The 24,653-nt window shown below is 43.8% G+C and overlaps 1 protein-coding gene across 6 annotated transcripts in view; it reads left to right on the top strand.

Moving 5' to 3' along the window:
- The window catches only part of ANK3 (ankyrin 3), a 193,133-nt gene that overhangs the window by 101,469 nt on the left and 67,011 nt on the right, over positions 1–24,653 (top strand). For all 6 annotated transcript variants that reach the window (XM_054515545.1, XM_054515547.1, XM_054515546.1 and 3 more), the window contains exons 18-25: positions 373–471; positions 7,899–7,997; positions 8,093–8,191; positions 8,509–8,604; positions 11,663–11,735; positions 11,928–11,990; positions 19,799–19,922; positions 22,848–22,950. In XM_054515545.1, the coding sequence (XP_054371520.1) occupies positions 373–471; positions 7,899–7,997; positions 8,093–8,191; positions 8,509–8,604; positions 11,663–11,735; positions 11,928–11,990; positions 19,799–19,922; positions 22,848–22,950 (756 nt within the window). The remainder of the gene's footprint in view (positions 1–372; positions 472–7,898; positions 7,998–8,092; positions 8,192–8,508; positions 8,605–11,662; positions 11,736–11,927; positions 11,991–19,798; positions 19,923–22,847; positions 22,951–24,653) is intronic.

Consider the following 24,653-nt stretch of genomic DNA (forward strand, 5'->3'; position numbering starts at 1 on the left):
CTGAGTGATTGTAAAAAACTTGCAGAAGTGTAAACAATGATTCAATATTGCTTTTAAAGTCTGACTCATTATAGGGGAGTAAATTAGGAGGGAAAAAATACTGTGTGACTTTTCCTTAAATTGCTCTAATTTGCTATCCCACATGTAACACTGCATGGAGAAATGTTCCTTGTCTTAAAGAAGCATCATCTTCCTGGCTTTTGAATTGTACTTTCCTGCTGATCAACAGGGTGATAACAAAGCACCTTACACTGTGAAAGTGGAATGTGTAACTTCTTTAAGGATGTTTAGAGTTTTATTAATGCCTGAATTTGTGTTTTAGTAGTCATGTGCCTCCTCTGCAGATTGTTACTTGTTGTTTCTGATTTCCAGAGTGGACTGACGCCCCTCCACCTGGCTGCCCAAGAGGACAGGGTCAATGTAGCAGAGGTTCTGGTTAACCAGGGAGCTGCTGTTGATGCACAGACAAAGGTATGAACATCACTGTCACATGAAACATTTCCTTCCAGGGAGCCATGAGCCTCCAGACAGGGCTAGGAATGGATTTCAGGGTGAAACTGAAATTGCAGCAGGGAAACGTTCCTTGCAATAAATTATTGCAGAATATATTCTGAAAACTGAAGATATATAAGCTTAGGTGTTTAATGTCAAGCTCAGCCTTTGAGCAGGAAGCTTATTTCTTGCCAAATATTTAGATCAATATAGGTTTAGATTGTATCCTATTACTGTGCTTCACTGAAGGTAAGTGGGATTGATCTAGTTAGTGAGTAAGGGAACTGTTATCTAATGTGAAATACATATATGCAGTGGTGGTCCATTTCAAATTTACTTGCCTAAAAATAATTTTGCCTAAATGTTTGGGCTCCTAAGTAAGAGATCTGGATTTTCAAGGTGCTTGGGGATGGCTTTTGAGACCCCCAGCAATGACACCTCCCTTCACAGTATTGCTTTTTAAGATCCATGTCCTGAAGCAAAGACCCTTTGCAGAAGAGGTTTTATGCTCCCTAATGGGGGTACAGTGCTCAGAATTTAATGATAATGATCTCAGTGTTGATTGCACTTACATTCCTCATGCATTGTCTAGATCTTGGAGGCATTCCTTTAGCTGGGCAAGAAATCAGTTGAGGTCAAATACTTGGACTGTAGTAGATCAAATCAGCTAAATGAACCGGGTCTCACCATCTGACCTGCACTCTTTTGCAGAGGAGTAGCTTTCACAGCTCTGTGCCAGGTGTATGCCACAAGTATGCTGTGCTTGCATCCCAGGAATGTTCAGGTGTGTCAGACTGCCCAGCAATATCATCACATTACACTGACAGCTCAGAAAGGGCTGAGTCCATCATCATGTCTGGCTGCAGCTCAGCTGATTATGGTCTGTGGCAGAGGGAAAAGTCATTGTTATCGGATTTCTCTACAGTGTAATTCCAACTGTACTGACTGCTGATTTCAGTAATATTATCCTGATGTAAACCTGAAAGAGTTTTGCTAAAATCCCAGGAGCTTCTCCAGGTTTATACTTTTGTAACATATCCTCAGTCTGTATTTTAAAGAAGAATCAGTCAGGGTTCTTATCTGTCAGATCACCCAGTAGTAGATGAGGTCTGCCCTGGTTCATTCTTTGCACAAATCCTCAGATGTATGTGGTTGCCTTCCTAGAGGTAGTTTCTACCTGGTGTTGGTTTCAGTAGCAGGACATTATAGAACCTGTTCTTTAGACTTGGCCAGAGCTGAATCACCTCCCAAGCCATACAACTCATCTGAGTGTTTGCCTTTGCCCCTCTGTGCAGTGCTCTTGGCTGTCCCACAAATAGCAAGCAGTCTGAGGAGACATTTATACTGACAGGTGCAGGCAGACACACGTGTTTGCTTTGCTGGCTCTCCAGTGTCCCAACAGGATCCCAATCTGGGCTGCAGTGGCCTTTTAGTCACATTAGGGTGGTGGAAACATCTGAGCTACTGTCACAGCTGAGAGGCAGGCAGGGCATGTTCCAGGGACAGCCTGGTGCAGCTGCAGGAGCTCTGCACTCAGCTTCAGAAAATGCAGTCATATTTGACTGTGTGCAACATGGTCAGTAATGGATATATAATTTTAAAGAAGACAGAAATACATCTCTTGTTGTTTACCCTCATTCCTCAGTTATATGTGTAACTAGTGTGAATAAAGAATAGTTTCCCAGTACACTCTTGTTTCCATGGGACTGCTCCATAATTGTCAGGAAGTGGCTCAGGGACTCATAAGTCAGGTGAAGTCAGGCTGTATTTAAGCAGGACTGCTTTGGGCTATAAGATGTCACCTGTCTGGGGAAATTCTCCCTCCTGTAGGCTTCTGTGGGGAAGAGCATCCACAGCATCTTGTCTTCCTGTTCCTCCTCCTAATTAGTCCTCCCAGTTAGCCCTCCCTGCTGTAGGGCACTGTCTGCTCCTGGGGAAGAGGGTGCCCACATGCCTGGCAGGACTCTGTTAGAGTGGAATGAGCTCGATGCTCATGCACTGGCATGGGCTTGGTGCTCTTCCACGGGCTTCTGCAGGGTCCCATCTGCTGGGTTTGTGCAGCAGTGAGCCCTGCAGGCTCCACAGAGTCAGCCATGTGGAGCTGTCTGCCAGATATAAGGATATATCCTGGGATATAAGGAAAGGGCCAATGCAGTACCAGGTGTTTTAGCAGGGAGTTGTTTCTGGATAAACTGATGATCACTCAAGTTCCTTCCTGAAAAACCCTGAATTTCTACAGTGAGGGAAAAATGTTATGCCATACTTTGACCTCATGTTCTATACAGTGAAGGTTAGATATTGCCCTGTAAAACAGCAGCCCTGCAGTTACAAGCTCTCCCATTTAGATGGATTAACTGTACGTTCTGCCTCTAAAACCAGAGGCATTGGGGGACAAGATAAGCAACAGCTGAGTTGGCTTTGGAGAGGCACTGTTGCTATGCTTGCATGTTTGCACAATCCTGTCCAGCATGTCCAGTTGGGATTCATTCCTTTGGACACACAGCAGCAGAGATGTGGCCATCCGTGCCTTAGGAGTCAGTGAAGCAGCACAGCTCAGAGTGACATTATACTGGGGATCTCTGCTACCAGCAGTGTCACCACTAACCTCCTGTTTTCTTCCCTCCATTTCACATCCATGTGCTTCTCTTACCTCAGATTTCAGGGTGTGGATGACTGTTCAGCAGTGCTTTTTTTGGTTTTATTTATTTATTTATTTTTCCTTCTTATCCTATTTCTCATTTTCCCAGGATAAGCAAGCATAGATTGTGTCACTCCAGCCCAGTACCTGTCAATAGGGGGAGAACACTCCCTGTCATTTAATTTAATATCACTAGGTCATTGAACTCTTGAGTAGGGACCAATGAGCTATCATCTTCCTCATCTTTAGTCACCATTTATGTATAACTTACCCTTCCTGGGGGAGCATCTAGAGTCTGCAGTTCTGACACATGGGGGTTCTGACCCTGCTCACACTCTGGGGAGTTTTCAGGTGGTTAAAGGAGAAGATGGGGCAGAAACACATTTTGCATCTTGAAGCTGTATCAGGGAAGAAAAAAAAATCCAGCAGAAAACCACTTGTACAGGGGATTAGTCTGTATGATTAAGATCAGTTCTGGCTGTTATGAGCATTTTCAGAATTGCTCTCAGAAGTGAACAATTGCATCTCTGGGTCTCTCTTGGGGTGGTTTCCCTCCCAAGAAATTTTTTTCCTGACCTTTGTAGTAGAAAGTGGCATGAAAGGAAGAATAGCTTCTGCTTATGAAGTGCATTTATTAATTGTGTTGTGAGATCCTTCTGGTTTTGCTGCATCAATTAACTAAATAGCCTCTAGTCCCAGAGCTGCAGGAGTCTAAATCAATGCTGAAGTGTAAACAACACTGGTGCAGCAGGCCAGAACTAGTGCCTGAGAGGCCATAAGGCTGCTTCTACCACTTGAAAATGAAATTTTTTTAGGTGGTTTAAACTCAGCCACGTTAGAAAATACACTTTGGGTGGTAAAGTTTGACATGCTTCAAAATCCTTCACATCTAGAAAGCTTTAATATTTGAATTTGGTGTTCACAGAAGGCATGTTAGTGTCCTGCAGCAAAGGCAGCAGCTCTTGTCTATTCTGATATTGCATTTTTTTGCCTGAATTTAGGTATGCTGAAGAGTTTTTGGTGCTGAAAATGTGTTGTGCAGTATAATGCTTAACACAAAGCATGCTCATCCATTCACAGTAATATTGGGAGTTGAAAATCAGTCTGGAGCCATGGCTGTGAGCAGATATCCCTTCTCTGGTGGTCATGCTGAGTGTCAAAAGCTGTCCTGGTACATGTGATGTTGCTTTTGTTTCAGGGCTTTTGTGCTGGTAGTTGGCACGAGTAAATATTGTTTCATGGCTCAGCAGGTCCCCACATGTCATTTTTCCACTGTTTATCCCATTGGAGAGTGTGGTTGTAGGATACAGCAGTACTGTGATGGACTGGCAGGGGAAGACTGAGAGAAAAGTGCAGCTTCAGTCAAGGATGGAAGGCAGGCTTTGGAGCTTTTATTTCAGTGCAGGTTTTTTTTAGTCAGTCACTACACTGCTCTTGGTGCTGGGGCTCCCCTGGGGGGACTGATGGTCTCCCAATCCCTGGCTGATGACAGTCTGGAGAACAAATGTTATTAAAGTATTAAAATGCCTTTTGTTTCTAAAACTGCAGTTTTGGTAGGAGACAATGGTGGCTGAGAGGTCACGGTGTTCTTTTCCAGGTTGAGCTGGGATTTTTATTTCAGATTTATTCAGGTCTGCCTGCTTTGTTCTGACAGGAGCCCCATAGCAGCCTGAGATCATAACAGTGATCCAGCTTTTCCACTGGAATATCTAATTCTCAGATGCAGGAAGAGATAAGAAGGGAGGGAGGGAGGGAAGTACTATTGAGAGAAAATCGCTTTCCTACAGCACAAACACTCAAATACAGGTGTCTTCAGTATATCTTCATGGTGCATTATCTGTCTCTCCTTGGCTCTTTGTACGTGCTCAGTTGTTATCAAGAAGTTTCTGTGGAAATTTCCAGCCTGATAATATGCAATAATGAGCCTTTGCAAGGTACTGCAACATGTTAGGTCCTGATTCAGCAAGGCAGGGAAGTGTCTGTGTGTGTACACCTAGGTTTGCCTGTTTCATTCAGTCAGGCCTTTGTGATCTTTGGATCTAAAGCAATTTCTAGCCCTGTAAACAACAATGCTGTAGCTTCATTGTCTGACATTTACAGCAGAAAAACAAAAACTGAGCAGCTTGAGAGTCAGCATGACTAGAAAGATGCAGTAATTCAAGCTGTTAAGATTTATGGTTATTGCCAGTGGAGGATATTAAAGTAATTCACTGACATGATATACAAGACTTTTGATAATTCCCCTCAAAAGTAAAAATTGAAGGGCAAGAGAATAAGGGATTCTTTATGTGTTCCATTAGAAATGAAAAGTTCAGTATTTCTGATTTTTTTTTTCTTGGCACTTATTCTTGTAGCTTTTGATAAAACCTTCCCAGCTGCTAGCTCCCCTGGTGCTGCTCATTCTTTAAAACAGCCAGAAGGTGATGTCTGTTAGAGCTGTGTCAAACAAAAGGCCTGGTTTTCTTGGAAGTAACTTTTTCAATATTAGGCTGCCTCCTAAATCCCTTAGTGCTTTGCCAGTAATTATAACTAAGCCTGAATGGCTGTGCAGAAATTTATATAATTGTGAGCTGGGTTTTGTTGTTCTGTTTCTGCTTTTGGTTTTGGGTTTTTTGTTTTTTTTTAATGGGGTTTTTGTTGTTTTGGGGTTTTGTCTGTTTGTGGGTGGGTTGATTATTACTATCTTTTGAAGCAAAATATTTCAGCCTCCCAGGCACCTTTCTATAGACAATGAAAGTAGCAAGCTCAAGTAGCCTTGAGATTTGCTGCTTTTATTGTTAATTTAACTGTGTAATTGCAGAATCTGCCAGTTGGAGTGTTTCAGAGCAGTCAGTAGAGTACCTTAGTTCATGTGGGGACCTTGAGGTACAATTGCTGTGCCTTCCTGAGCTGGCAGGAGCTGAGCGCAGGCACCTGAGCTCTCAGCGAGAAGTTAAGGATATGCTCCCCAGGTTTCAGGCACTGAGAGGGCATTTTGCTGGCCAGTTGTACTTTGGCCATGCCATCAGTGCCCGTGCTGCTGGCTGGGAGCAGGAAGATGTCCCGTGCTGAGGCCCAGCCAGCCGTGACACGGTGTCACATCCCTGTCCCTCTGCTGTCAGCGGCTGCTGGCCCAAGCAGGACCTGACACAAAGTGACCACAGGCTACAGCAAACTTAAAAGGGAGCTCCCAGGACCTCAGGCAGGGGACTGGTGCTTTGCCACCAGGCTCAGCAGGTGCCCACAAGGCTGCTGGGGACATGTGCAGTGCCTATGGCAGGAGCTGCCTTTCAGTGCACACCCCTCCAGCTGCCACACACAACAGCAGAGCTTCAGAGGAGCCTCCTTCAGATGCAGCTGGATTGTGACCCTGGAAATGTCACGATTTCCAGTGTTAATTGGGAGGAGAAGGAGGAAAAGTTTTCACTTAGTCTCAGATTTAAACAGCAGACTGGTCAAGAGTGACAGAGAGCATCAGTAATTGCTCCTCCAGCCGTTTTTGTAGGCACCATGTATAAGTTTGTGTGTACCATTTCTAAAAGGAAACTGTCATTGCACTGCAGTAAATATGGGGGGTTTGAGAGCTCCTTTCTCAGTATTCATTCTTACAGGCTGGAGAGGAGCCTTTACAGATCACTTCAAAGGGAAAGCTGAGATCACAGCTGGTCTGGGCGCTCTGATATGCTCCAGATTTTAATGTTTTAGGGCTATTCACAGGGGGTTCTTGGCAGGTGGTCCTTGACTTTGGATTTCATCTCTCCAGTTGGTTTTATGCTGACTTTTTTTTTTTTTGACCTTGCTGGTCATGTTAAGAGGCCTGTATATTGAAGAGGGAGAAGGGAATTAAGACTTTGTAGGACAAGGTCTCACAGCCTTATTTTTTTTTTTTTTACTGTTTTTGAACTGTTTTGATAGCTTGGCCATCCTTTAAACTGAGTTTATCTTTGGGCCATGTAGAGGCAGGGGCTGTAGAAGCTGTGTTTGAGGTACATGACTGTGAGTCATCATTCTGCTGAAGAATCAAGGCTCTGGACAGCCAGGGAGCCCTGTCAGAGAGTCAGACTCCAGGCACTCCTAGGAACAGGAAGTTATTTGGCCAACCCTAGACTAACAATATCTGTGAGATGAGGTCCATGTGTTCAGTTCATGATGATGTTTAAGCTACTGCTCCAGTTCTTACCACTGTGGGTTATTATTCTGTGCAGGAAAAGTTCCTTGTAGTCATTTGGCATCTGATCCAATGTTCACATAAGTCAGCAGAAAGTTTCATTCTGCTGATGCCAATGGAATTTCAGTTCAGTGCTGTTTCTGACACTGATTAACTCATCCTGGTTGTCAAAGTTAGTAGTTTCTTTAGATGTCAAAGGGTACATCATTAACTGGAAATGATTGGCACACACAAATTTAAAGTAACTGTCACAGCTACCATCTCCTAGCCTGTGTTAATACAACTGAAATTAGGTAACCTTGTGTGAACTACTCCACAGTCCAAGGGAAATGGTCAGCAACCTGCAACATCACCTAGAGACACACACACATGTCTATGGGCTCAGATGGGATCCACCTGCAGGCACTGAGGGAGCTGGTGGAAGCATCCACTGAGCACTTTCGGTGACTTTCATAAGAAGTGTGGTATTTCCCAAGGCTGGAGGATTTTTCACATAGTCCAAAGAACTAAAGCTTAATGGGATTTTTCCTGTTTCATACCTGTTTGCTTTTTTAATTTTTTTTTTTAAGTCAGGGCATGTGTGTGATATGCCCCTCTACTAACTGCTGCTGTTCATTCTAGATGGGATACACTCCTTTGCACGTTGGCTGCCACTACGGAAACATAAAAATCGTCAACTTCCTTCTGCAGCATTCTGCAAAAGTCAATGCCAAAACGAAGGTGAGTGTCCCAGCTGTCCCCTGGGGGGGCTGCCCTGCTGTGTGTGTGTGCTGTGCCCACCTCAGGGTTGCTTTTTTCTCTCCTGGTGCCTGCAGAACGGGTACACGCCGCTGCACCAGGCGGCGCAGCAGGGGCACACCCACATCATCAATGTCCTGCTCCAGCACGGCGCCGCGCCCAACGAGCTCACTGTGGTAAGTGCTGGCCTGGAAAATGGGCCTGGTGGGACAGGAAAAGAGCAGAGGAAGCCTGTTTCCATCACCACCACATCCTCTGCACCATCATCTCTCCCAGAGAGATTTGATGAGAGAGAGAGAAGGACAAACATCTGAAAACCTCCTCATTTTCGTCCCATTTCATCCCACTTATATATCCTACTACCCAATATTTATTTCCATCAGAAAATGTAAACAATTTTTATTTTATTTTACATTCTTCTGTAATTAACCAGCAGTTCCTACATTTCCCCTTGCTAATGTTCAACTTGTGTTACGAATGTTTCAATTGCTAGAATGGAAACACTGCCCTGGCCATTGCTAAGCGACTTGGCTACATTTCAGTTGTTGACACGCTGAAGGTGGTGACAGAGGAGACCATGACTACAATTGTAAGTACAGCTGACTTCAGTAGGGAATGGAAGAATTTTTCCAAAGCCAGAGTATGATTATAACTAAACTTTGTGTAGTTACACGACTACCAAAATTCCTGCCACCTATTTCTTTTTAGCAGTATAAAGTCGATATTAAGTGCAACATGAGCTGTCTATTTTTAAGGTAGTAGACACTGTGAGGATGTACCAACTAACCAGAAAAAGGACTGGTCACAACTGCAAAGGTTCTCCACAAAATGTTTGTCCACACATCCTGTTGTTTAGGGAACAATTTTGCTGCTGAAAAGATGTTCCTACAGGCTTGTGTAAACAGAAGCTGCTTGAGAGCATTTCCCAACCATCTGATGCTTAATGGCTTGAATTTGACCTAAGAGGACCCATTCCAGTATTTTAAAAAATGGTTGGAATTTACTTGAAAGTTCCTCATTGTGTGGTTTCTGGCCCCTTCCATGGGATGGTGAAAGGCTGTGTTCTGCAAGCAGCCACAGCCAGCCCCTGCAACCCCAAATCCCCATTCCCTGATGTGGATGAGAATTCCAGCTTGTGTGTCCTGCCTCTCAGAGAGCATTAGCCAGGAGGCACTGAAGGGACTAGCAGTTGTCAAACATTACCTGCTGTCAGAAACATTCACAGAATGCAGAATATTTCTCAGAAGGATCTTTTGTTCACTAATGTTTTGCCAAATTGCTCTCTGAAGTTTTCTGAGGCAGGGTACCTCCATGCATTATCATAATAACAAAGCCCGAATTGGGTCTGAAGAACATAAATTCAGAATATTGGCTTTCAGCAACTATTTTTCTTTTTCTGATTAAAAAGATAAAATGCACATGTATGTGGTTTTAGACATACCAGGGGTGGAAAACAGTTACTGTGTGTGTTCCTTGTTTTGTCATTGCCCCTTTGTGTGGTCTCTGTGCAAGCAGGTGGTTGCAATATGATGAGCTTTTGGGATGACAGGCAGATTTTAGTTCTGTTACTGCATGCACCTTTTCTTCCTATGACTTTTCTGGCTGTGGTTTCAGTAGTTTACAGAAAATCCACCACACAAACGATAAATTTCAGAACAATAAGATATAGTGGAATATGCTAGAAAGTAATGCTGATTGTTTTTTTCCTTACATATTTTCTCTATGTTTTCTCATTAATAAATTTCTCTTTAGAAAGATTACAAAACATTTTGCCACGCAGAGAAATTTGATGGAGAATTTTTCTGTGATAGCAAAACTTGAATGACTACCTACTATTCAGTTAGGTAGCTGCAGGAAAACCACATATTTATGCTAAAAACTCTCAATATCACAAGGCTGTTCTGAGCTTTTAAAACCAAGATGCTGGGAATGTTTGTCCTGCATAAAGTGACTGACCATTTATCTTCTGTAGATGAAGAGTAGAGAGATGGTGGGTCAGGCTCTGAATGGTGCTGGAGGAAATGTTAGATGCTGAAAGACCTATACCACCTCAAATACCTACTCTCAAGAAAAGCCCAGAAATAATTTCCATTAAAATCAGAATATGCTACATATCAGTGTGTAATTTTGGGATCTTGGAAGTCTAGATGTGAAATCTGATTTACAATTGTGGGTTTTAAAAACTCAGTTTGACTGCTGAGACTTACATTTTGAGGCTTGTGGCTACACAACTCCCAAAGCTAAATTTAAAGGCATCAGGGATTAACATAGCTAATTTTACTATAATTTATACTCAAACACCAATTAAAAAAAAAAATTGAATCCAGTAGGATCTGGAAAAAAGTCCAGTGATTTTGCTGGTTTAACAATGTTTTAAAAAGCTTTGCAAGTAATTCCCACAAAATGAATTGCATGAGGATTTTCTGTAGGTTTTGTGATGTTTGAGCATGGAGGAACTCTTCTGCCTATATTAAGTGATGTTAGTAGCCTAAGAAACATGAAATGCCAAGTGAGTACTCATAAGGCCTGAGAAAAACTGAAATCTTTTAAAATAAGTGAAAATGGAAAGGCTATTTGCCATCCTGAACTTCTTAATCATTTTTTATTTGCATATGAAGCATGAGAAGTAATGGTGGTTAAAAAAATACAATCTAAAATCCCCATAAAGATGGGAGTGGGTTTTTGTTTGAGGTTAGGTTTGGTGGGGGGGGGGGTTTGTTGTTTTTTGCTGGTTTTGTTTGTTTGTTTGCTTTTTTGTTTGTTTGTTGGTTTTTTTTTGTGTGTGTGTGTGTGGCTTTTTTTGCGGTTTAGTTTTGGTTTGGTTGGTTTTGTTTTTAATTCCACTGCACTCCTTGAAAAGTATCTCTGCAGAAGTTCTGGTCTGACCCAGACCTCTACCAGTGGTTGTTGTGCTGGAAAAGTAAAAAGTACATGTGCATGTCATTCTCAGGATACAGGTTTTCTAGGAACAGATTTCAGGTGCATTCAGAAATATTGTTTTTCTGCTTTTGTTTTTCTTTATATTGGTCTTTGAATCTGAATCAATATAAACATAGGGATAAAAACCATGCAACCGCTTCTGAGTGTCTTTCATGCACAAAGCCCTTCAGGGGTATCATTTAGCCTGCATGTGGTTACAATTGTTCTTATTTGTGGGAAAAACACACAATTCATGCTGAGGCACCTCTGAAAAAAATTCACATAGCTTCAGTTGCTCCCAAATTGCAGAATTCCTCTGATGTCAAAGGAGAAATATTTCCCTCAGAAGATTGGTTTTATTAGAGATGATATATTCCTTGCTCAAAATTTAGATGATTACCTGGAGTTCTTATTAAGCCCCTAAAATGAAGTTCATTTCAGTATATGTGATTCTTCTTTTGATATCATCATCTAAGCTTTCTGCTCGTGCTTTTTCTGATATGCCAATATGAACATAGTTTAAAAAACAAATACAATATTGCCTATTTCTGTAGTTTTTTTAATTTATAGTTCAATGCATCTTTAAAATAGGAAGTGAATAAGAAGCTAAAAATTCTGTTGGTTTTCTAACTTAATAAAAACCTTATCTTGCATTTAATTTTAAAGATAAATAGAATTTTGAGAAAAATTATGGCTGCATTCTAAAATTACTTTTTTTTCTATTACAGACTGTTACAGAAAAGCACAAAATGAACGTACCAGAAACCATGAATGAAGTTCTTGATATGTCTGATGATGAAGGTATTAAAAATTTTAGATTTTTTTTTCACTCTTTGTGGTTGTAAGAAATGTCTGTTTAAAAAACCCAAGACTAACACACATTATTAGTTGGATATGGTCATTGCACATCTGTTATTGTTGTACATTGATTTTTGTTGACACATCAATAGTACGTGCTTTTCTTTAATTGTTTTGTTTATTTAAATCATGCAGTGCGTAAAGCCAATGCCCCTGAAATACTCAGTGATGCTGAATATTTGTCTGATGTTGAAGAAGGTATTTGTGCATTTTTGTATTGCACTGATATTTAACTTATTCCTCTTCCTTTTAGTTCATCTGTCTGAAAACTAATCCTTTCAGATAATTTTCTTATTATCCCACTAACAATAACTTCTGCTTTACAATTAAGAGTGCTTTCAAAAATTCTTTGAGCTATTGCTGATAATCCTCTAACCTTTTTTCTGAATATCTTACGATTTTTTGATCAAATTACCTTCACTTTCCTGGAATAATCATTTTGCTGCTGCTTCTATAAAGTAAATGAATGTTTTATTGTCTGAACTGAAAAATTATATACTGGACAAGAGGGTAAGGTATCAAAACATTTTGGAAGAAATGGCTGATAGTCAAAGTCAATGGCAGAAAGAAAAAAGTTCTTGGTTTTTTTAAAGCAAATGACTGGATTCAATTTTCTTGTTTTTCTTTAGTCAATCTCTCTCCTCATCCCTATTGATGTATTTACTTCTAACTTTCATAGCATTCAAGCAGCAAGGTGTAAAAGATATTTCAGTTCTTTGTGTGCAGCTCTTGTTTAATTCATGCATTGAGGCTTTTGGTTTGTTTCCCATCTGTCATTGTGCAGTTCCAAAAGGATCATGTTCTTACCATACATACATGTTTCCCAAATAGCTCTCCTGGGCCATTGTCCTGCTCAAAACACTGCATTGTTTCAGCTGACAGGAACACTGATGCATAACAGTGAGTGAGCAGGGCAGCAGCTTGCTGTGTCCCTCTGCACAGAGAGGTACAGACCAGAAACATCCTGTGGGGAGCCTGGGTGCTGGAGTTAAAAATGTCAATTGTAACCTATGGGATCCTTCTGAAAGCCAAATCTGTGGAGGTTTTTTCTCATCACTAACTCTCAGTACAACAACAACAATTAGGAATGCAGGTAGTACAATTGGTTCCTTGCATGTTGCAGACTGTGTTCTGCATCCACGTTGTTGCCAGGGGAGCTGAGAGAGTCATTTATACATAAACAGTTCTGCTCTGCATCCTTGTGTCTAAACTGGAGAGGGAGAGTTGATGGATGGACAGCTCTGTGGCTGAGGAATTGGCTGGATGGGGCACTCAGAGTTGTGTTCTAAGACTCAGTGTCCAAGGGAGACCAGTGATTTGTGCCATTCCTCAGGGACTGGTGTTGGAACTGGTGCCATTTCACAGTTTTGTTGGCAGTGTGGACAGTGGGATCAGTGCACCCTCTGCAGGTTTGCTCTGTGGTGTGGATGACATGCTGGAGGGAAGGGATGCCACCCAGAGGGACCTGGACAGGCTGAGAGGTGGGACTGTGTGAAACTCATGATGCTCAGCAAGGCCAAGTGCAAGGTCCTGCACTCAGACTGGGGCAATCCCAAGCATAAATACAGGCTGGGTGGAGAATGGATTGGGAAACAGCCCTGAGGAGAAGAACTTGAGGTGTTGGGTATTTATATACAGAAGCTCAACATGACCTGGCAATGTGCACTTGCAACCCAGAAATGTCCAGCCGTGTCCTGGGCTGCATCCAAAGCACCATGGGCAGCTCTCAGCAGACCCCACCTGGAGTGCTACATCCAGCTCTGGGTTCCCAACGTGAGAAGGACATGGAGCTGCTGGAGCAAGTCCAGAAAAGACCACAAAGATTATCAGAGGGCTGGAGCACCTCTCCTGTGAAGCCAGGCTGAGGGACTTGGGGTTGTTCATCCTGGAGAAGGTTCCAGGGAGACCTTAGAGCACTTTCCAGTACCTATATGGGACCTATAGGGAAGTTTGAGAGGGACTTTCTACAAGGGCATGTTCTGACAGGACAAGGGGAGTGGATTTAAGGTGAAAGAGGGTAGGTTTATATTCAAACTTAGGAAGAAATTCTTCACTTTGAGGATGGTGAGGAGCTATTACAGGTTTCCCAGTGAGGATGTGGGTGCTCCATCCCTGAAAGTGTTCAAGGCCAGGCTGGATGTGGCTTTGAGCAACCTGGTCTAGTGGAAGGTGTCCCTGCCCATGGCAGCAGAGTTGGAGCAAGATGATTTTAAGGTTCCTTACAACCCAGGCCACTCTGTGATGCTGAGATGACAGGGTCTTTTTCAAACCCAGGCTGAAAGGGAGCTCACAAATCAGATAATAGGGTTTTGCAAGGCTTGTGATGAATTACAGGCTTTGAGGTGATAACCACTGGCCTGTGTCTCTTCCCTGACTTGCAGATCTGTAAAAACAACTCGGTGACGCCCATCACTCAGTGTTAGTGGGGTATTTATGTACAGAGCATCCACTCACACCAGTCGAAACAAATCTGTTCAAGATGGTAAGGCACTCTGACAAATCTCTGAGCCAGGGAGCTGATTTCCAAGTGGGAGAAAGGCACAAATTTAGCAAACAAATCCAAGCTCTCCCTGGCTTGGCTGGTGTTCATATCATCAGCCAAAACTCTTCAGTGAGACAGACTTGTTGAATGGCTTCTCAATGAGCCACAACCCTCAAGGTTTCTCTCATAAGAGAAATTGAAGACTTGGAAAGTAGAGACTCAGAGCTCAGGGACAAATGTCAGGAAACCATTTCCTTGTGTTTTATGTCTTGCTGTGCCCACTAAATAAGTATTTACATGGGAATTGTGTAATTTCTCTTCCCTGCTGAGGACAGTTTGGTTTGGAGTCAAACTGGTTGAGAAGAGATTTTTTTTTAATTCTTTTTCCTAGACTGTTCTGGCAAGTCTGCCCAAGTGAGGTTAAGTGTTGGGAAACTGCTATACCGCAAAAAAAAAAAGAAAAAAAAAAAAGTGTTTTTTGAAAGATGTGAACATGATTTTGTGGGGAAAATAAATGAGGGCTCACCTTCATACACAGCAGAGTTTGTAGAAGAGCAATTCAACGCATGCTGAGCGTGTGCTGTGCTTTTATTTTTGAAGAGACTGCAAATCTTACAAATGTAAACCTGAGAGTGGGAGAACTGGGACTTTCCTCTCACCATCTCCAGCTGTGAGCTGGCTCCCCGCGCAGCTGGGAGTCCCAGCCCTGTGCCCATGCCACGGGGCTGGTGGGGAGCAGGGCTCAACCGTGGTAAAGCTCCACTCCAGTTGTCTGCAGGAGGAGGCCTGGAAGGAATCCCCTCCTCTGCAGCTGTGCTCATCCTCTCAGCATCCCTCTGGGCAGCTGCAGGAGCTTTAGTCTGGTGCAGGGAGCTGGAGCCCTGCTGTGCCTGCCACAAACCTGCCATGGGCCCTGTCACTGCAGCCCTCCCTGAAGCTGCTGCTGCTGTCCCAGAGGGGAAGGGACAGCAAGCAATGGGAGCTGATACCAAGAGGAGAGAAACTGTGAGCAGTGAAGGGCAAAAAGAGAAAATTCAATCCATAAACCCAATCTGGTGTGGAGAGTTTAGACATGATCAAAAACCAGTTATTCTTGAACTTTGAATTTATTTATTTTTTCATTTGGCCTTCAGGAGATAACAAACTTTTGGGTGTAAACCAGGACACAGTTTTAAACCCATTTAATGGAGATGCCTGCCTCAGTAAGAATAAATATCATGATAATCAATCCCTGGAAGATTAGACAGATGTCCTAAAAGAACATGAATGCACACTGCCTGATCCCTGTTACGATACAGCAGTTGTGAGTGCATTTAAGACAGGTCAGAACACTACCATGCATGAAAAATCTGGTCATTTTGGGAGGGGTTGGTTTATTATATAAGCTCAGTTTTTAGAATTTCTTTGGCTCCATAAAATTTCACAGGTTCATAAAAGTTTCAGTGGTTTGGTACTGGCTGTTCTCCATACTTTGTGAAACCAGAGCCTTGGCTACAACTTGAAACATCCTCCTTTTCCCTGTGGCTCTCCCTCTTCTGCCATCGAGACAGCTCTGGATAGGCTGTGATGAAGGAGTGGCAAAATCCTCAGGTATCTTTAGCAGAGCCAAATGACAAATGCTCATCTGGATCCCAGCCTATGATTAAATTTTGTCTGGGACTTTTCCCAAGCCACATGATGCCTTCTCTCCTGCTGCCAGAGAGCCTGTATTTCTCACTGGCCTCTAAAAAGAACACCTTCCCTGTGCTCCTGCAGTTCCCAGCTGCAGTTCCCATGCTGGGGGACCAGAAAAACAGGGAAAACTTGGGATGAGAAAGATGATAAGAAGTAAGAAAAATATTATTAGGGGGAAAAGACTAAAAACAGTAGAACCTTCTATCCCGGAAAATAAAACCAAACAAATTGAGTGAGGGATAGGCTGGAATATAAAATGGGTGGCAAAGTGAGTGGCAGTGCTTGCTGGTCTCCAGAAGTCTAAAAAGATGTGGCATCAGTGAAACCACAAGAGGCAGATCCAGCTTGAAAGGGCTGCTTCTCCTGCAGGAGGTAGTTGACTTTTATGACTCCTCGCAGGGGTCCTTGGTGTGGGGAGCATAAAAAATCTACACTAGTTCAAAGCGTAACTGGAAGAATTTAAAAAGAAAAAAAAAAAAAAAAACAAGAAAACCAACCATAAACGTGTTCATGACTATATGAACCTCTTTCAGGTTTAGAAAACATGTGCTCAAGTCAGTGCCAGCTAGAAAAATGTCTTGGAGTACTTCTGCTGGTCCATGTTCCCATACTCTGCTGTGAAATGTGGCTGCTGTCTGAGACAGGGTACACTAGAGCTGATGGGCCCTTGCTTTGACCCATTGCTGCTGTTTTTCCCTGGACTTTGAGCTGTTTACTTGTGATAGCTGTGTTTAACCATTAGCAGGGACATCACCTTTCTTCAACTTGTAGCCTGTTGGAAAGGGAAGGATGACAAAGGCAGCAAAGCAGTGCGGTATCTGTTGGTGTTTTTTCATCGGTGCCTCATTGTTGGGCATTCCTCTATTGTTTGTGTTCGGAGTTTTGTCTTCACTCTTCCCTGGGACCTTCTCCGCAGGAATTCCGTGTGCTGAGAGCAAACACGGTGCTCAGTGTTACCTGGAGCGTAGAGGATTAGGCTGCAGCACCTAATTAAACAGAACGGGATTGCTGAAACGTGCACCACCCATTCTGCCCCAGCCTCCCACGATCACAAAACAATGTGTGGAATTCTTTGAAATTACCACTCCTAGATGCAGTTTTTCCTTTGATGAGAGCATTTCATCAGAGTAATCCTGCCCCGGCTGGATTAGCTGCAGAGCAGGATAACATCTGATGTATTTTACAGCTCGACTGAATGGGGGTTCGTTCTCATTGCCTTTGACAAACGATGCCCTTAAAGAAAACGCCTCCTCTGCTCCTTACGGTGGCGTAGCGCTTTTCTTCAGGTATTGCAAGGGCAGAAGTTTCCAAATTTAGTGGCTCAGTTGGTAGTTGCTGAAAGTCACCCGGACCTCTCGCTTCTTCGCCTCCCAGGCTTCGGTCCTGTTTCCTCTCTGTCCAGCAGCCCCCCCACACCGAGGGCGGGGGATGTGCCGAGGCTGGGCTCCCCCAGCCCCCCGGGCTGTGCTGAGGGTGGGGTCCCCCAGGCTCCCCCAGCCCCGGGGTGCGCCCAGGCCGGGCTCCCTCCTCCGACCCCGAGGTGCGCCCAGGCCGGACTCCCCCCCTCACAGCTCCGGGGTCCCCCAGGCTCCCCCGGCCCCGGGGTGCGCCCAGGCCGGGCTCCCTCCCCCGGCCCCGAGGTGCGCCCAGGCCGGGCTCCCCCCCTCTCACAGCCCCGGGGTGCGCCCAGGCCGGGCTCCCTCCCCCGACCCCGAGGTGCGCCCAGGCCGGGCTCTCCCCCGGCCCCGGGGTGTGCCCAGGCCGGGCTCCCCCCCTCACAGCCCCGGGGTGCGCCCAGGCCGGGCTCCCTCCCCCGGCCCCGGGGTGCGCCCAGGCCGGGCTCCCCCCCTCACGGCCCCGGGGTGCGCCCAGGCCGGGCTCCCTCCCCCAGTCCCGGCCGGGAGGGAGGGCGGGCAGAGGCAGCGCCTTCCCCGCAGCCCCGCGCTCCCCGCGCAGCCCCGGCATCAGGTTACAGAAAAACTACACCCTCGCAGCACCCCTATTTACATACAAATAACTGGAGTGCCTGCATTTATGTCACCATTCAAGAGGCTTGCCAAGGGAGGCTGTAATCCAATCAGCAGAAGCTTTAAAGGGATGTCTGCAGAGTGATTAAGAAGGGATTTTTTTTTTTTTTAACTTAGTACTTTTCGTTTTGTTTAATATTTGCAAAGAACTTTAATCTGAGTTGAGAGGACAAAGATGCACATGTCCTAAAATACATACGAAGAGATCAAGATGTTAAGAAGATCTCAGTTGTTGTGTGGAAAGCGAATATGACCCACAGGGATTAGTTTGCTTGTGCTGGTTTGGAGATTAAGTCTAAATCACTGCTTAAGGACTAATAGGACTAATAGGAATTCTTGGAAACACCAGGGGGAAAAAAATCTTATAGACCAGGCTGGTGAAAATGGCTTTCCAAAACAGTAAGACTTTTTAAAGTTTCGCTTGATGTATCATGTTTCTGTTTCGGGTTTTTGAATGCTTTACGGTGTATTGTGGACATTTTAGCTTTTTAACTGCTGCTTAAAATGCTGGTTGTCGCTGGGCTGGAGGAGAAAGTTGGTCTGTTTGTTTGCCGTTTGCGAAGCAGTAGCTGAAGGGGTATTTTTAGACTTGATTGTTAGTTTAAAACCGGAGCTCGCCTGTGGTTTCCTGAGTTTAGTGAATGGAAACTAGTCTAAACTCCTTGAATGAAAGCGGGAAACGTGAGTCTGGGCTCGGGAGTCACTCACCTTCGGGATCGCGCTGTTTGTTAAACTTCTCCGTTGTGCAATTTAAACGTAACACACCTAGAACGCGTTCACAACAAAGGGGCAGAGTGAATATCGGCAAGCCGTGAGTCTGCGGGAGCTCTCTGCTCCGTGCTGTTGTGGGAACGGGGCGGGGGGGACCCGAGCACCGCAAAAGGCATATTTTGGACGTGCTCTGTCAATGCAGGAATGTAGGTTTGCATGATGTAATGGCATGCAAATGCTCCCCGCCGGGCAGCTGCTCCGTTAACCCTTTGTGGCGCCTGCCCGCCTCTCCCTACATCGAGCTTTCCTTCCTCTTGGGGGTTGTTTTGGATAAACCAGCTCAGGATCTCTTTCCGTGCGGATGGCCGTGTCCCACGTGTCCCGGCCGTGCCCGGGGTCCCGGCGGGCCCGGCTTTGTCCCCGCCGCGGGGATGGGGACGGGGCAGAGCGGGGACGGGCAGCGCTCACCTTCGCAAACCAGCCTGGCAGCGCGGAGCGCTTCATTTTAAAAAATATAAATTAATTTATAAAGTCCCGTCTTACACTTCAACTTCCAAAAGGTATTGAGAAATACCCAGGGTGGAAGGCGGGCCTCTTCCTCCCCTGCTCAGCCTCCATTCAAGCTTGCTGCACTTTTCAGGACTGGTGGCTAACAAGCTGTGTCTCACAGCCGGGGGTTGGTTTGATTTTGTCGATTGGTTTGTTGTTTTGTTGGGTTTTTTTCCCCCTCGCACGGAATGATCCAACTTTGTCGGCTTGGGCTTTTTTCTTTTTTCCATAAGGAAAGCAAAAGTGAGCGCAACGATGCAAAGTACAGAGGAACTCTTTAGCTTGCTGAGACGATTGGGCAAAAGTCATCCCTCGTATAACTTTATTGGGTTTACGTCAAGGTGGAATTTTGCTTCTTTCGTTTGTCCCCCAATAAAATTATTTTCTCAGGCAGACTCAGAGGGTGGATAATTAACATCCAACGTGGAAAGAGCCTTAGGGAAAGTGGGGGTGACTGGATTGATTCCTTATTGGCGAGCAGGGAAGGGCGTTATGACTTAGTAAGCGCACAAACATCTGCCCTACGTGTAGCTCTGATTCCAGCCTGGCTTTTGTCCCGGCAGGTGAGGATGCAATGACAGGCGACACAGACAAGTACCTCGGACCCCAGGATCTGAAAGAGCTGGGAGATGATTCCCTGCCTGCTGAAGGATACATGGGCTTCAGCCTGGGAGCGCGCTCCGCCAGGTACTGTATTTGCTGCTTCTGACGTTCGTGTGTCACCACAGGAACAAGTCCTTACAAACCAAGTGTGCTCTACCGCACAGCTCTGGAGTCTGTTTTGAAGTGAACTAGAGGGGGTGTACATCCTTTGAAGCATATGTTCATTGCAGTTTTATTTCATATTCTGTATTCATGTTGGCTTCTTATGGCAATGATACACAAAACTTAGCAATTCACTTTTTCTGGTCTCTGTCGTGCTCTGAACATCTCCAAGGTACCTCTTTGCTAGCAGTCTGCAGCTGCTCTAGAAACTGATCCTGAGCAGTCAGCAAAGCCTGGTTACTTTTGGCTACTACTGGTCAGACTGATGCTCACAGTAGAGGGCTCCTTAATGGGTGTGTTTTGCTGAAGAATGTAAATGCCAGAAAAACTGAATGACAGATCATTTTGCTATTTGGTGCTTTTATTTCTTTAAAGGTGCTAGTGAATAATCCAACTGAGAAAGACAACATTAAAAAAAAATGCTCCTCCCTCCTAAAAAAAAAGAAAAAAAAAGGCAATTTTCCCCTTAATTTGTTGGAGGATTTATTTTGACAGGGAATGGATTACATGTTACTAAAAACAGGCCAAAATTCCTGTGAACCTGATAAAACATTGTAACATAATATTTTGTCTGACTCATGTTAATTTCAATGCAGATATTTCCAGATCAACATTTTAGATTTTATTTTTGAATGTTGCTAAATCCTTCAGTGTGTGTGTTGCTCAAAACAGTTAAAACTGTGTGAGCAGAGATTGCTTCCATAGTTGTGGATTTGCAGTGTAGTTACTGACAGTTGAATTGTACTGAAGCTAATAATTAAACCTCATAAGCTGGAGCCCTGAGGGCTTTTTCCTATGCTGTAGTTTAAAGATCTGTTTTAAAAAGTGAGTTCATTGTCTAGCAGCAAATGGCAACTCCCATAAGGTAAAGCTTAGATGTCTACCCTTCAGTCTTGTTTCTTATGGCCACATTAGAAATGCAGGCATGCAGTGGAAATTTGCTCTTTAGTAGTCCCCAGCCATGCTGTGCTTGATTTACAATTTTTAGGGAAGTTAATAAGTATTTATGAGATAATACATTCATGAGAAATGCCAAGATGCTTTAAGTAGTCCATTAGCCAGAAAATCAGCAAATTAGATCTGAAGGGAGAATCTCGTGTCACAGTAAACTGAATTAACAAAGCTGACATGCTGCTCTGCTTTCCAGTCCGGTGTGAGCAGGGTGATCTCACAGCCCTGCCACTGTGCTCAGGGCTGGAGCAGGGCACTGGGGATGCAGAGGGAACATCTCTGTGTGCAGAGCCCCACAATGATTTACCTGACACCTTTCACCCCTCACAGCTCTCTTCTTGCACAGAGTGTGCAGGTGGGAGAGCAGATTGCACAGTCACCATCTGTTAGGGAGATGTGAGGTTCAGCCCCATGTTATCTTTTCTTTGAGAGGAATCTGATATTCCCATGCTTCTGGTTTTAGCAGTGCCATTACTATTTGTTGCTGCCTAGCTCATTCTTTGCGTTGCCCATGTTATGCTCAGAGGAGACAAATACAGTGATTTTTTTTCTGTGAAGTATTTAATTTAGCAAAAAAAAAAGTATTCTGTGGATGTATCTTACTGCTGATTCTGAGTGTAACATTAAGAAATGAACACATTAAATATATAAGCCATCCAGCCATAACATCTTGCTTTTCTTGTCTGATTCTTTGCTTTCTATTTCTCCTGTTTCTTTTCCAATGTAAATTGCTTTAGTCCAAAAGTCAGGTAAGAAGGCATGGCATCGTGTTACATCTCTCTCATCTTTCTGCTGCTGCCATTGCTCATCTTCATTTTATTTAGCATTGGAAAGTGACATGCTTTTATTTGGGCAGGGGGTTCAGCCCTAGAGAATATCCCTCTGTTATAACAAATGTAACTTAAATTCTTTATGCCCTTTATCATGTAAAAGTCTGCTTAACATATGCCTATAGTGTGTAATTAAGATCCCAGTTCTGCTTCCAGCACAAGAAGAAAACGTGTGCTAAGGGATTAGAGAAATTCAATTAGCAACTACTAAATGCATGAAACACATTGTAGAGTTCTGAGTGTGAAAAGTGTTGCTAGTTCAAAAGTGTAATATGTTGGTGGATGTTGCTTCGTATTAATTCACGTTTTTTACTACTTTATTTTTTGTCACGTAGCAAGCATGTCTAGGCCTGCAGCATGTTTTTAGCACATACCATAATGTACCTTCCAGGGCTAAATGTAAAACACTCCTACGTTGGGTTAATTGCAACACGTTAAGAGTGATCATAGTTATTTCTGAATAGTTTAACATGCACAAAATAATTCCCAAACATCGGAATCTGTACTTAGTTGTCATTAAGCAAATTTATTTCTCCTTTCATTCAAACTTATTACCCTTTCCTTTCTAACTATAGGGATAACTACGGTGTTTGTAACAATGTCAGAAGTGGTTCAGCCACTAAGAGAATGGCATGACATAAACCTTGCTCCCAGTTAAACCTGCCTCAGCAACCTGAGCTCTGTGGGCAGGCACTGTGACCTACCCACAGCTCCCCTGGGACCTGCCCTCGTGGGTCGCCTTCAGGATTAGGGCACGGAGATATTTATCAAAGTTTATCTAAATACTTGAATACACCTCTCTAGATTTATTCTAAAGCCACAACATTACTGCCAAAGCAGTAAGCATCTGCTGAGATTTTGCTTATGCATATTGTAGGGAAGGGAATATTTAACTATAGTCAAATACTTCTTATTCCATTTTCCTCCTTGTATTTATTTCACAGATGATGTATATTTTGCCATTTGATGCTATCCCTGGAAGTTGCATGTATTAATTTTTTTGTTTTTATTTTCTGTTCACCTCATTGTCACCTGCACTTTCTCTGATAAATGGTAAATACAACAGCCTCCGCTCCTTCAGTTCGGATAGGTCCTACACGCTCAACAGGAGCTCCTATGCCCGGGACAGCATGATGATTGAGGAGCTGCTGGTGCCAGCCAAGGACCAGGTATGTGCTGTGTCCCTGCCACAGGGCAGCTGTGCTTCATTTGTGCAGGGCATTGCAGCGTGGGGGCCTCAGCTGCCCTTCCAGAGGCTCTGGCTGCTCTCTTGGCTGGTGAAGAGGGGCAGGAAAGGAGCTGTAAACAAGAGATGGTGGGGTTGCCATTCTCTGGGTTTGATCCTGCAAGGGGCAGGTGGTGGGGTCCCAAACCAAAAGAGTCTTTAGGGGACCAATTATGTCTCTGAGTGTTATTGGCTGAGGTCAGTGGGTGCTCCTGTGAGGCTCCTGTGTATCTTCAGAGTGCTTTGATAAGCTGGGAGCAATGAGTTTTACACTGAGCAACCTTTGTACTGCACAGACTGGGAATTACTTTGCCTGCTCTGTCCACATGGAGGGGAATCCAACTGCTGTCCTTGTTTTTTCAGTCCTGGGAAGAATTTGGCCTTGTAAAGATTAAGCTAGTATAGACTCTTCAGTTTATATGTCTTCCAAACACTTGTGCAATGACTAATGCAACAAAAGCAGCATCTTTTGACCTGATGATAGCGTGGGAAAGTCTTCCCAAAAGCTGGAGATGATTGAGTACAGTATGCTTTGTTTGTGAGTTCCCCAGAATTTTCCTTGGTGGACTTGCTTCAGATTTCCAAATCTAACTGAATTACTCAAAAATTTCTTGGTACACAGAAGTCAAAGACCTGCTAGGAAGCTGGATAAAAATTCACATTAAAATCCTTACTTGGAAAGGACTGGAGTGGAGTGGAACTGTTGTTTATGCCCTGGAAGAGCATAAGGTGGATTGTAATGAAACAGAGATTTTCTGCTGCTGTTTTCACAGAGCATTCATGCACTGGGGGGGTTATTGATCTCAGAGGATATTTTCATGGGGAAAAGAGTTCACAAAACTGGACTAGTACATTTTAAACCTTGATTGTATTAGTCTGTAAATTCTATTGTGGGATAAGCCATCCAGTTTTACTAGAACTTTTATACACAGTTCTGGTAGTATTATGAGAATGGCAGAAATTGGATTCTCTTTAGCAACAGAATGTTTATTATTAGATTGTTACTTTTAAATGAAATGCTGTAAACCTCCAATAACCTTAATTTGCAACAGCCATCTAAGGAGAGTTTCCAAAGTTTGCATAGCAGTGATTTTTTGGTTTTGTTTGGTTTGAAGCCATAAAGCAAAATCTGCAACTACTGGCACTGGAAATTCTATGTCAAGGCTGAGCACCTAAAGCTGCTTTGACGCCTTCTAATACTAAGACTTCATTAAACGTTCTTGATATGATGTAAATTTCAGAGGAGAGGAAGACTCTTCAATCTGAGAATATATTGCATCATTTTATGATTCTGGCTATGTTTGTGATTCCCATTAAAGTAGATGGCATGGTTTGAGCAGCTAGGGTGCACATAACAAGGCTTAAAACCAGCTCTGTGCTTAACAGCTCTCAAAGAATGTGGTACGGGAAAAAAGTATCAGTCCTGTCTTGAGAGGTTGGTAAAGCCATGATTCTGTGCAAAACAAACATGAGAGCAACAAACTACGTTCATGAGAAAGGGAGCCCAGCTAAAACTTTCTGCCATGATTTCTCCAAACCTCCATGTCCTGACAAAAATATATCCATCCTCTGGAATTCCTGTGGCTTTCTGCCCAGCCCAGCCCTAGCTTTTGGCTGAAACAGGAGAAGTGCATTTGGGAGATGGAG

The sequence above is a fragment of the Molothrus ater genome, chromosome 8, assembly GCF_012460135.2.
Source record: "Molothrus ater isolate BHLD 08-10-18 breed brown headed cowbird chromosome 8, BPBGC_Mater_1.1, whole genome shotgun sequence".
NCBI lineage: Eukaryota > Metazoa > Chordata > Aves > Passeriformes > Icteridae > Molothrus > Molothrus ater.